The sequence below is a fragment of the Ruditapes philippinarum genome, unplaced genomic scaffold (assembly GCF_026571515.1).
Source record: "Ruditapes philippinarum isolate M1 unplaced genomic scaffold, ASM2657151v2 ctg3656_1_1_1_1, whole genome shotgun sequence".
Lineage (NCBI taxonomy): Eukaryota > Metazoa > Mollusca > Bivalvia > Venerida > Veneridae > Ruditapes > Ruditapes philippinarum.
This window is the reverse complement of record NW_026865016.1, coordinates 89,790-102,187: the sequence shown is the minus strand read 5'-3', so window position 1 is coordinate 102,187 and position 12,398 is coordinate 89,790. Positions and strand designations below refer to the sequence as shown.

The following is a 12,398-nucleotide window of genomic DNA, read 5'->3' as shown; positions in this document are numbered from 1 at the left end:
TATTAAGGAGATCGATTACATTTAAATAATTCGTCATATAACCTCATAAATACAATAACTAATATTACCTTCTAGGTTCCAAGTCTATAAAATTTTAATTCAAACCACGTTTTCTGCGATGACATAAATATTATACTTGTAGCTTCCTATACTGTTTATACAATGTCCTCGATGGAGACATGGGTCGCCCCTGCTACATTCATCAAAATCATCACGACATGTTGGCTCCTGTACAAAGTAAAATTTGTAGATTTGTATGCAATTTACAACGTACACGAATGTTGTTAGAATAGATACAACAATATTATTTAAATCAAGCAGAATACAAAATGAGTGTATTGCTTATGAAAATTTCTGTTGGTGAGTGTAAACATATACATGTATAACATTTTCCCTAAATATGTCTCAACGAAATTTTGATATATATAAATAATATAAATATGGGACTTTTAAATACTACAATACCATTTGCAAACTAAAAAACAAAACATAATTTACAAGATAACCAGAACGGCATTGACATGTATGTCCACCAGTCGTGTTCGTTCCTACACTGTGCTTTGTTAAAACAAGTCCAGTTTCCACATTGTATAAATCCTTGAGAAGGAAATAAATTCACTTCTGTTGTAATCTAAGTAGGTAAAAAACATGTTCACGTGCATGAACAAATAAGATAGATATACATTTCAAAACAATTTTAAACCAATATTTTCTGCTTATTTAATAACTAGAAAATATTATTTTTTACGTACTATGATATATTTAAAATAAATAGAACAAATGAATTTCTAAATGGCATACTCTTGAAACAAGAACATAGCTTACCTCGGCAAATGCAAAGAAAATAAGCATAAATGAAAACCATGTCAACATAGTTTATTCGTGGCAAATAACGTTAAGCCGCAATATCTAACATTGTCTTTCCTCAAATTGTTAATGAATATGCGTTGCAACCGATAGGGATTTTTAAAAGCTCATTTCATCTGCACAATCTATGTTTGTTAACGAGTGTTATAAATGTGATGTGCTTTTCTTTATCATGTCAATATATCAACTTCAATATGTGCGGACATTAAAGAGAGACGTGTTTGTAAAACTGAAATAAACTGTAATAAATAAGCCCATTATTCGATAAATTGGTGTGTTAAGGGCGCTTTACTTCCAGACGCAATAAAGAAATCATCGCTTTCCCTTTTGCTAATATTTAAAACAAAATTTTAAATAACTTTTTCTGAATTTACCCTTGTATTACAATATAGATAATTTGATTTAAAGAACAAGTTGATTAAGCATCATGCCGGCAAAATTATACTTATTTTCGTCAAACTTTTGAAACGGCACTTACAATCCACGTAAATTACAAAAACTGTCAAAATATGCAAGTCAAAATTGCAGTCATTTATATACAAGGCAAAAAAACTTCATAGCCTAAGTCATTATTTTCGGATTCATTGCTGGTTGTTTTCGTATACATTGATGCAAATTGAACTGTGAGTCAAAAATGTTTTCGTATAAGTAACACACACATCTTGCTAGTCAGGTTTTCTTCTGCGTGCGCGGTGCGTGTATATATGTATGTATGTTTGTGCGCGATCGTGGGAGTATGTGTATGTACTCGTCTTGTATCCCTTTCACACAGTCCATCATTTGCATTGTTGACGCATGTCAAATGCCATGTAGTCGTTTTTTTTTTAAAAAGGTTTTGTATTTCCTCTTGTTTCTAATTAAAGTTTTGTTATACATGATATTTAAGTTAACGTTACTATTTATTTCTCTTTGACATGGTCCTTTTTCTCGTACTAAAAAGTCCCAACAAAGAAATTAAAAATAAATCAATAGAAAGCTCTCCAATATTCGTTATTTATAAAGAAATATTATATAAGCAGTGAGGTACATAAGTGCATGCTTTAAGAAAAAAACATCAAGTAGTATAAAAAAAACATGTACACATGTTATTCTATTTCTAAGTAAATTAATAAACATAATCCTTACGAAATCTTATTTTCATGATGGGTAGAAAGTCTTTAATAAACTGAATGGAGGTAAGTAATACACATAGATTATTGTTACTTACTATCAAACAGCGCATTAGCTTTAAGAAAGACATAAATTTAATTGTATAAATGGTACCATTTTTTTCAAAGACAAATATGCAAAATAATGTTGACATCGGAAATAATGTTATACATTGATATGTCTCTATTCCTTGTCATTGTTACTAGTTTACGAACTTCAAGATAATTTTGGAAGTTGTAATAAATTAGGCAATTAATTGAAATTTTCAAGTTTATCTTGTGCCAACTTATTGAGATACAAAACAAATATAACTGCGTGTATAGATAAATCACTGAATCGAATGCTTAAAGTAAGGGCCTAATTTTATTTATTTTTAGCCAGTGAAGCCAGCACTTCTTATTTTAAAGTAAGCATTTCTGTTCATTTGAACACTTAAGGAAAATATGCAACTTGCAAGCCTTTAATAATTCTGATCTGGCAAATCACAAGCATATAATCAAGCTTGATTCAGAATTTTAACGTAAAAAAGTGTCACGTGTTATAATAACAAATATATACTTTAAAATATTGTTTAAGAATAAAAAACATCTGATTTTTGTGAAAATTTATGTGTTACATGTATGGATGAGTACAGACATATATTACATTACCATAAATAGCTATTACAGTGTGTGACAGGCAATCTATTCTTTGGCTACGATTTCTATATCAATTTCTAATGAATGTAGCACACTTTCTTGTTTCTTGGTGGCATATTTCTTGATTATAACATCATAACTTAAAATAAAATAGTAAAAAGTTACATCGCAATGATGACTTTATGCACTTTAATTTCTTTTGATTGCGTACCGTGTGGGTAGCAGTTCAAAAGCGTATATTTCCGCAGATCGATGAATTAGTCTTAAGTTGACTTAACATGTATATATTAACTTATATCCTGCTGACTAGATATACGGAAGAATATGGTCTCCCTACAAAAAAATAAATAAATAACCTTGGCGCGTCGGATCACATATATTCAGGCTAAATGTTCCTGTATATACCGTCAGCAGATCTTTTAAATAATAATAAAATAATATATGGGTGCGGATCATATTTATTTTCTTTTACAATATGATGTGCTTGTACTTTTCTACCTTACTTTAATGGCAATTCAAGCAAACGAGTAAACGAGTAAGATAAAATAAGTAACAAATCTGTCCCTGTTCAGACAATTTGTAATAAATAAACATATTTGTTGACAAGTGCTATGAATAAAAATGCTACACTATTTAAAACTGCCTCGTGACTGTTAACAATAACTTGAGTTATTTCTAAGGATGCATTAGCATTTCAAATAATAACATATAACATTGTCAAGGTTCAAACATTATTTTCATGTTTGTCACGTCGAGTAATTAGGTGTATATCTAACTTGCTTAAGCCTGACTCTCTTAATGGGGGTTGATCAGCCAAGCAGAGGTCGAAGTGCCCTGCAGCTCAGCAGGCACCCGCGCAGTTGTTTGAACCTCCTCTAATGCCAGTCACCTCCGGATCTAGGTCCAAGTGGGAGTCGGGAAGACTATGCGACCTCCTTGTGCTAGGTTGTGTCCGAAACATTCCATCACTCCTGAGAGGGATGCCGGGTGTTTGTCCACCGAGTTTTCGTAGATGACTCCGAAGATCGAAGGGTCGGATGTATGTTCACCGGTAAACTCGTGATGCTCCGAAGGTTTGATCTCCAGGATTAGACGTGGAATGGGAAGGGTCACCTGGTGCATGCATCGCATGTACGTCAAGCTAACGACTGGAACCGCGAAAGCGGGCCTCAAGAGGCGCATCGTAATAGGTGATACCAAATCACAGATACCCCGATGCATACCTCTTACAGGAGAGATGGTAAGGATTATGGCCTGAGAGGACCATGACACCTGCTTACTCTGAGGTGTATGTGTCACGAAAGTAAATAATGTATTGGAAACCGACATGCATTGGTAAAACTTCGCGACCGTTCGCCTTGCTTAGCCTGGGACAAGGCGTAAGGGTATCACCGGGGAGCGGTGTACTACCGACAACCCCGGTCTTAGTGGGTCCCACAGAATCTCGATCGTATCCGTTTTAGGCTGAGCATCAAAATTCTATCACAGAACTGACACACCCACGTGGGGTAAATCACGAAAAACGGAATTCCTCGGAATTCCTCTGTCTATAGACCATGTGTTATGGGCAATATAAGGATCTGTAAAATTGACAATAAAGGACAGTTATGTGTCTTAAACTAGACAGTGTAAGTTGCTGATTCATTCTCCTTGTAATATCTGTATTTATTTTGTGATAAAAATGTAATTATTGTTTGAACTTTATTTGATCACTTGACACAAATAAGTTTGTGTGTATATTTAAAATGTTGGACAAAAATGTACTGTTTACGTCAATAAAACAATAGGTCTGTCTTAAACGTCACCTGTATGCAAAATTTAAATAAAATTTACCGTGTGTTTTTTGAGTTATAGATATATTTCTGAACTAAAACTTTGCTAGTAGAAGTGTTTTTTTTTTCAGAAATGAGGAAACTCTGAATAATCTATAATATCATCATTATGAAATGCGTTTTCCTATTGCTCATTGTTAAGAAACAAAAATAGCATTCAGATAACAAAGTACACGAGCGAAATGATTGTTTCTAAACAAAATGTTTTTCACATATAGAAAATGTTACCCTACCCAAAATTCTGGAAACAAAGTGATCCCTCGGAAGCATTAATCACAACAAAATAACATAAGAATTGCAGACTCGGTTTGATTGAGTCTGTAACAACCCACTTTAAACACTAATCTGACCCTTTCCTTATATAAAAACCCTTACTCAAAATATCCCTAAAATGAGGGATTGTTTTCAGAATTTGCTTAAAGTTTCTTAAAATTTTATCATGCAAAATATAAAAGACTTATGCAGTGCGTGTTTTTTTTTTATTAAACTTTAAAACAATGGTATCTTATTTGCTATTAAATTTGGCATTATTTAGCAAATAAATACCTACAATAATTATAAAGTTAAAATCAAAACACTTTTTTCTTCCATAAGGGATCTGAGAGATACATAAATAATGTTATGGGCTTTGATTCCACGCCCCAAAATTTCAGTGTAGTCGTCAAGTAATTCTAGAATATTTGTATACCCTTCAAAGTGGAAGAAATGCATTACCCATGGTCTACCTAAATGTTGTTCCTGCAAATGCCGACTTACACCATTTGTATTTCATAACTACAAATATCACAATAGCAACGCAGAATAGGACCAAAAAAGTACCTTACCTTGATCATATCACAATATACAGCCTGTTACCAGACATGCCTATAAATTTAAATAAAAGTGACAATAAAAAATTTAGTATGTCAAACGCTTAACAAACCAAATTGTAACCAAACCAATTTGCATTTGTGTCGAATTTAAACAAAGTTTATTATATTAAAAAATTTAACTCGTATTTTAAAGAAGGCATGTTTTATAGTGAACGCATTGAAAACACAAGCAGCTCTAGGATTAATACAAACATATAAAGGACTTTGTGTTTGCTTACAAATATATATACTCCTACTGTGAGCAATATAGATATGAATTTCTAAAACCAAATAATATAACTTACAGAGAGGTAAGGAAATTCCTTATGCACGTAGTTATTACACTATTATAATATTGTTGTTTTTTTTATATCAGATTTGTGCGCCGTAATAAATGTAATGAATAAATTATACACAATCAGATACTTTGTACGTAACTATAGAACTATCTCATTGGCGACATTATTATCTCTTTGACAACAGAGCTGCCTCGCAGAAAAAATATCCTATATTTTCTTTAGTTACAAATGTTTTGATCTGATTTCATTTTTATTTTGATTTCTAGAACTTATATCTATTTGAAACGTATTTGTTTTAAATCTGAATCGATGATGAGAGATGAAAATTGAATAAAAAAGAATCTGTCTCATGATGAAGCGGTTCATTTCAATGCTAAATTCGCAAACTGGGAAACGCCGCTACAACTACATTTCAAACACAGATATAAACAACTTTACGCTTTCTGGAAATTTAATCAAATCTAAAAGTAAAGAATTCTCTGAATTTCGATATTTGGTGTAGAGTTTACAAAATATCTAAGATATGACAATACTGTACCTGATTTCAGTGACATGCACTAACTGAGAAAAGTTAACGTATACTTACGAAATATATGTATAGATGAAATAACAAGAATGGGTATTTTTGTGATCATTATCTAAGCGATAGCAATGTCTTTTACAAGATTGAAATAAGGCAACCTTTCTAGAGTGTTAACAGTCCGATTTGACTTTATCAGGCTGCCGGTCAATCATACTGCATGGTGGTTAGAAAATTAGATACATGTAATGTTATGAGCATAATGAGACCGAATTCTTTAACTAGTACACAGAAGCCCGGTTGTGGATAATGCCGAATCTTACCTTAAAAAACATAAGGCTTATCCATTGTTTAACGCTAAAAAGGGTCGCCAAGGTTGTAATTGTTGCATGCTTAACTGAAATTTGTCATTTATGTGTGAAAAAATATAGACAATAGCTATCAGATATCGTGTAAAACGTGTCGACAACAGTCAACATGTCTACTTAACAGGTTGTTACTAGATCTTATTTATATCATAAATAATAAAATACAGGGTGTTTGCAATACCGTATAAAATGTGCTTATTTCGTATATTATATACAAATTATCAATTTAAGATTTTAAGTTTTATTTATTCGGTATGTACAATATCTATGACAAAAAGTTAATCAAAAGCTAATAATGCGTAACATAAATTAGACCCTTTGGTAATGTCACACTCTACCGTAAGATTGTATTCTTTTTAATCACTACTATGTATTTTTCAATCTGCTTAATGATAACCATTATTGACTTGAATAGCAAATATCTACAAGTCCTCAATCTTTATTTTGATTGATTTTAAATATTTCACTTGTTCGTTTTTTTTTTCAAATATTAAACTTACAAGACTGATTTTTGCATAGTTTTATTGGACCTGAGGGGATATAGAGATACAGCTCATTTGGAATCAATTGAAATACAGTGTAAAACTATGTCGTTTACAGAGTAGTGACGGCATGCGTTTTTCAAATAAATCACACTATCTTATTATGTCTACTTTTATCACAAACATTCAAACAAGTTTCATTTAGGTCAATACAGTCATATTGAAATTTATATATTTAATTGATATTTGATAAAGGTGCCAATATTGTGCTTACGTCTTAACCTGACACAAGAAAGATTTGTTGAACTATGATATTACATGTCTGATCATAAGTGAATCTGTTAAGACCAAAGAAAAAAAACTATGATTAAAGTATTAACTTGGATCCTTTGGTTAGTGCAATTTTCAAAGTAAGTGCATTCATTTTTACATAGAATTTCATTTCAAGAGATAGACCAATTGAAATTACAATCTGTGTTAGTTTTATACTTATCTGCTATAGGTGATTTCTTTTTTTCTTCTTGTAATACTATTTATTTATTGTTTGGATTCCATTGCTCGCCGTCAATTATAAAATCAACATCAATCATATCTTTCTTTTTTCAACATTTCATTGGTACTATTGCAATATTGGTGTTTAAGGTGTTTTGTGAACAATCATTTTATTTCAGAAATCAAACAAAATACTTTATTCTTAAAATTAGGAACGCCTTCTGCAAGACACAAAATAAACTTGCATGTACATATTAGATTATTTACTGTAAAAAAAGCATATAGCCGCAAGTTTTTGATATCAAGGGAAGACTTAGACTGATGATCGGAAACAAATAAGATTCATAACCTCTTATCGTTTATCATGTCATTATAAATTTTCGCATTCTAACGGTTACTTCTTTTTTTAAAAGATGCAAAGCTACGACTCAAATAAAAAGAGATGGAGTTTGTTGTTTGCAAACATTATTTGATTGACTATTTTCAGTTTACATAAATAAAATAATTTTCCAAATATATTTCTATATATTGTTAAGCAATACTGACCTAAGGCATTTGAATATTCAACGGCCTTTTGTTAGTATTTATCGGATTCTGAAGTACACCAATTTTAATGTATGGTACAGCAGAACGTATTTTATTTAGAATTATCATCATAACACTTGCTAAATTAGCCCCAGAGATAAGGTGTAAGACTTATATGATTTTTGTATCATATTTTACAAAACTTGACTCGTTTCATGCATGCTAGTTACTTATTGTTCGACTTTGTATATTTCAATAAAAAAAAAGGAAACAATTCTGTCATTCTTACCACTTGGCCATCGGGCAGTATTTGTTGATTTAAGTATCAATATCTATAGTATCCTAAAAATCCTTAGCGTAAACCATAACAAATTACGGAAACTAACGAAAAACCTTCCGAAAGTAAAAGAGTCTTAGGTCAAATTTGCCAAACAATAATATGATGTATTTCATTATATGTAATGAGAAGAGCAGTTAATCAAAATGGGATCGAGTGTGGAAACTTGACATGTTTTAACCAGGCAGCCTGCAGGAATATCAGTAATGGTGAAAGTCGATGTCAATGTCTTGGTGGATTTACGGTATGATACATTTTTGTGATAGAGTACAAAACATAGTGAATATAATGTTGAAAATTTTGATGATAATACTATTACGAATGATAAATGTAGTTTGTTGTAAAGAAAGTTATCCAAAATACCTAAAAAATACATTTACAGTTAATTAAAACCTTAAACTATATTAATATTATGAATAACAAACGAAACTTGTGACAAAGAAAGTTGCCTTATGTACTTGATAAAAATTGATTAAGAACCACAGAAAAGGCAAAACAATTCCAAAATAAAACATAGAATCAAATTAACATTAATAAATAAATGAATGCATGCAATAAATTGTACTTGCACTTCACTTTTACATTCATGCAATCTAGATATAACCTTTTCTATTCATAATTTGAATTTGTCCAATTTTTTATACTTACAAAGGGGATAACCTGTGGGGATGATTTTGATGAATGTAGACTAGGTGACCCATGTTTACACCGAGGATATTGTTTAAACAGTTTTGGAAGCTACAGGTAATACATAATGGAAAGGGAAATCTTGTAAATTCTGACCGTTTTGACAATTGCAAAACATGCCGTGAGTTTGGTCAGCTCTATTTGTTTGTTTAAGATTCGAGGGTTGTTTTGTTTTAATCAACAAACTCATAAAATACGTTTAATACATGTTCGGTTTCTCGTTTATGGCATACGCTTTTTATTACTTGGGAACATACGCGCTTTTCAAGGAATGGCACTACTGTGTCACATTAAAGGTTCCGTGATAACCGCCGTATGAACACATCTACGGATGTTTCTAAATTCTAAATTTTACAATTTGATGTTTAAATGTTGAACTCTGCTTAAACCGGTGCTAGGGGGCGTGGACGGTAGTTTGTACTTGACTGTATCGTCAATGAACAGGCTCAATCAAACCGAGCCTGCAACATTTATTTTTATTTTGACGTGTTTGGCTTTCTTACGGGATTCTTATTTTCTCAAATGGTAAGGGGTTTGTTGTATGTATTATGGAACACTCATAGACTAATAAAATTCAGTATTATCGGAAGTAGAAACAGACATTAAAAAGAAGGTAAAAATCAAAAGTCCTTAACAAAAACTTGTAATCCGTTTTGTAGATGCAAGTGTTTAGATGGTTGGTCAGGAGAGCATTCCCATTGCGGAATAAAGGATAACTCAACCACGGACCGGAAATGCATTCCAGGGTGGATCGGAGAAATGTGTCAGGACCGATGTTTGAACGAGTAAGAATGGAATTTCATTTATGATATTAATTGTTCACACCCAGTCTTTTGCATTTCAAAATGTTTTGTTTTGTCATTAGTTCATTTCTTAACATTAGAACGTTGAGAAATATTCTGATATTATATTTTATTTTTAAATTAACAACTGTTTGTTTAGAGTAATATTAAAAAAACAACAAGTCAGCCGCGTCACGACAAACCAACATAATGTGTTTGCGACCAGCTTGGATCCAGACCAGCCTGCGCATCCGCGCAGTCTGATCAGGATCTATGCTGTTCGCTTACATAGCAAACACATTATGTTGGTTTTGTCGTGACGTGGCTCAAATGAAAGGGTAATATAATCCAATAATAATATGATTATCATTAGTTCGATGTGCCGAGAAACTGAAGTTTGTACAAAACGTGGGAGAGGACATCGTTGTATTTGTGCTACGGGATGGCTTGGAATTAACTGTACGACTGACATAAACGAATGTATAAGAAATCCATGCCCAAATAATACCGTTTGTATAAATACAAAGGGATCATACACGTGTAATTGCCTGTCTGGTTGGACTGGGAACAATTGTGATCAAGATATAAATGAATGTTCGGTTAACCCGTGTAAACATTCATCGACGTGCATGAATGCATTAGGGTATTACAATTGCACGTGCGCACGTGGATGGAAGGGACAAAATTGCCATAAAGACATCGATGAATGTGCCAAAAAGCCATGCAATATTTCGCTGCAATGTATTAATAACCCTGGCTCATATACTTGTACATATATTAACAAACAAGGTAACTATTTTCAATATTTTGTTCCTAGTTATAATACTCTCCAGAATACGCTAATGTGTTATATAATTAATACTAAAGGTATTATCTAGCACATATGATATCATGTTTTTGCTTCATTTATGAAAAGGTTGGGATAATGAACACATAAATATGTTATTTTACATACATCCATGCATCTACGTCCATTCTACAAGATGTTTTTGACTATTTTACAGTCTTGACATTTGCTATAATTGTTATTTTCTGATGTTTCTTAATATTTTCAATTATGACTTTAAAGCAAATTATATATTACCTAAATGCTAAAAACTTACACTCACATTGTAGACTTTTCAATTAGACATTTTACGTTTTTTTTGTATTAGAGATGCAAGACAAGGAAAGAACGTACATCATTGCTGGGTCCGTCACAGGTGTTCTGATACTACTCATCGGTGTTATTATTATTCTAATTTTTAAGCTCAAATGGTAATTATTGTTTAATTCATTAAAGCAGAGATGTCTTCAATAAATGCCTAGCATTACTGTATTTCAATATGCTTTACATACAAAACTGTTTATTGATTTTCTATAATTTAACAGTTTATGTAGAGTATATTTATATAATTTAACAGTTTATGTAGAGTATATTTATATAATTGAACAGTTTAAGTAGAGTAAATTTATATAATTGAACAGTTTAAGTAGAGTATATTTATATAATTTAACTGTTTAAGTAGAGTATATTTATATAATTTAAAAGTTTAAGTAGAGCATATTAATTTAATTTAACAGTTTAAGTAGAGTAAATTTATATAATTTAACAGTTTAAGTAGAGTATATTTATATAATTTTAAAGTCTCTTTGGGACAAAGTTTACCATTGTGAAAAACAAACAGATCATAAGATGCATCATCAACATATGTTTTATGCTTTTTGATGATAAATTATGGTTGAAAGTGATATATTTCCAAGCATTAAAATAAAAAAGTTCTTTTTTAGGAAACCAGCAACATTCAATGCTGTCAGGGACGACCCGAAGCAGTAAACAATAAACTATTTGGAAATAAGCAAAGCCAATTTCACAATATATTATACGTTACATTGAAAATACGAACAATTGAAATTTGTATATTGACCTCATAAAATTTAATCATAACATATATAAAGGAAAGAAAAATGTTTTACAATACATAACGTGCAAAATGTTGATAATATGATAATAAAACTCAGCTCTATAAATGTATAGCACTATTGATAAAAAACATTAGTAGTGAAGTTTGTTTATTATTTGTCGTGAAAATTGTTAGAAGAAAATTTAGTATATTGACAAAACTAATGCTACATCTATAATTAATACATGAGCGTTCTGTTGAATATTTAGTGAATAAAAATCCACTGTTACATATTTTAATATTTTTCACTTCAGTATTGTTTTATTTTATTGTCCCTCGCAATCATTGTTTCCAGCACATAAATGTTGACAATTGACAATCGCTCAAGCCGGTGCTAGTGTGCCTGAGTGATATTGCACTTTTTTTGCAATTGCCATTTAACTTTGTGACTAATGCTTCCGAGAGATCAGCCTTCTTTCAAATTGTTTTCTAGTTATGATGGAATACTTGAGTTCTGTTTACAATGCTTCTTCCCAAAAATATTTTGTTTTTATAATTGCATTTCATTCTATATCGAATGATTATATATCAATAGTTTTTTCCAAACATAGCTAGACAAGTAATAACGGTTACGGTCCCAGAAAGTCATGTGCCGGAAAATACAGAACGGCACCAACACCCTTAGT

The 12,398-nt window shown here is 31.4% G+C and overlaps 1 protein-coding gene and 1 long non-coding RNA gene across 2 annotated transcripts; one reads left to right on the top strand and one right to left on the bottom strand.

Moving 5' to 3' along the window:
• Nucleotides 1-549: 549 nt before the first annotated feature.
• LOC132727565 (uncharacterized) lies at nt 550-961 on the bottom strand. The gene is made up of 2 exons (XR_009625370.1): nt 826-961; nt 550-631 (listed from the first exon to the last, which is right to left on the bottom strand). It is a non-coding gene; the product is annotated as an uncharacterized LOC132727565 (long non-coding RNA).
• A 7,523-nt stretch (nt 962-8,484) lies between these two features.
• Nucleotides 8,485-11,927, top strand: LOC132727563 (fibropellin-1-like). The gene is made up of 6 exons (XM_060713109.1): nt 8,485-8,604; nt 9,013-9,104; nt 9,707-9,832; nt 10,203-10,618; nt 10,984-11,086; nt 11,600-11,927. Exons 1-6 carry the CDS (start codon nt 8,485-8,487, stop codon nt 11,643-11,645), a joined length of 903 nt encoding a protein of 300 aa, XP_060569092.1. The 3' UTR covers nt 11,646-11,927.
• Nucleotides 11,928-12,398: the final 471 nt, after the last annotated feature.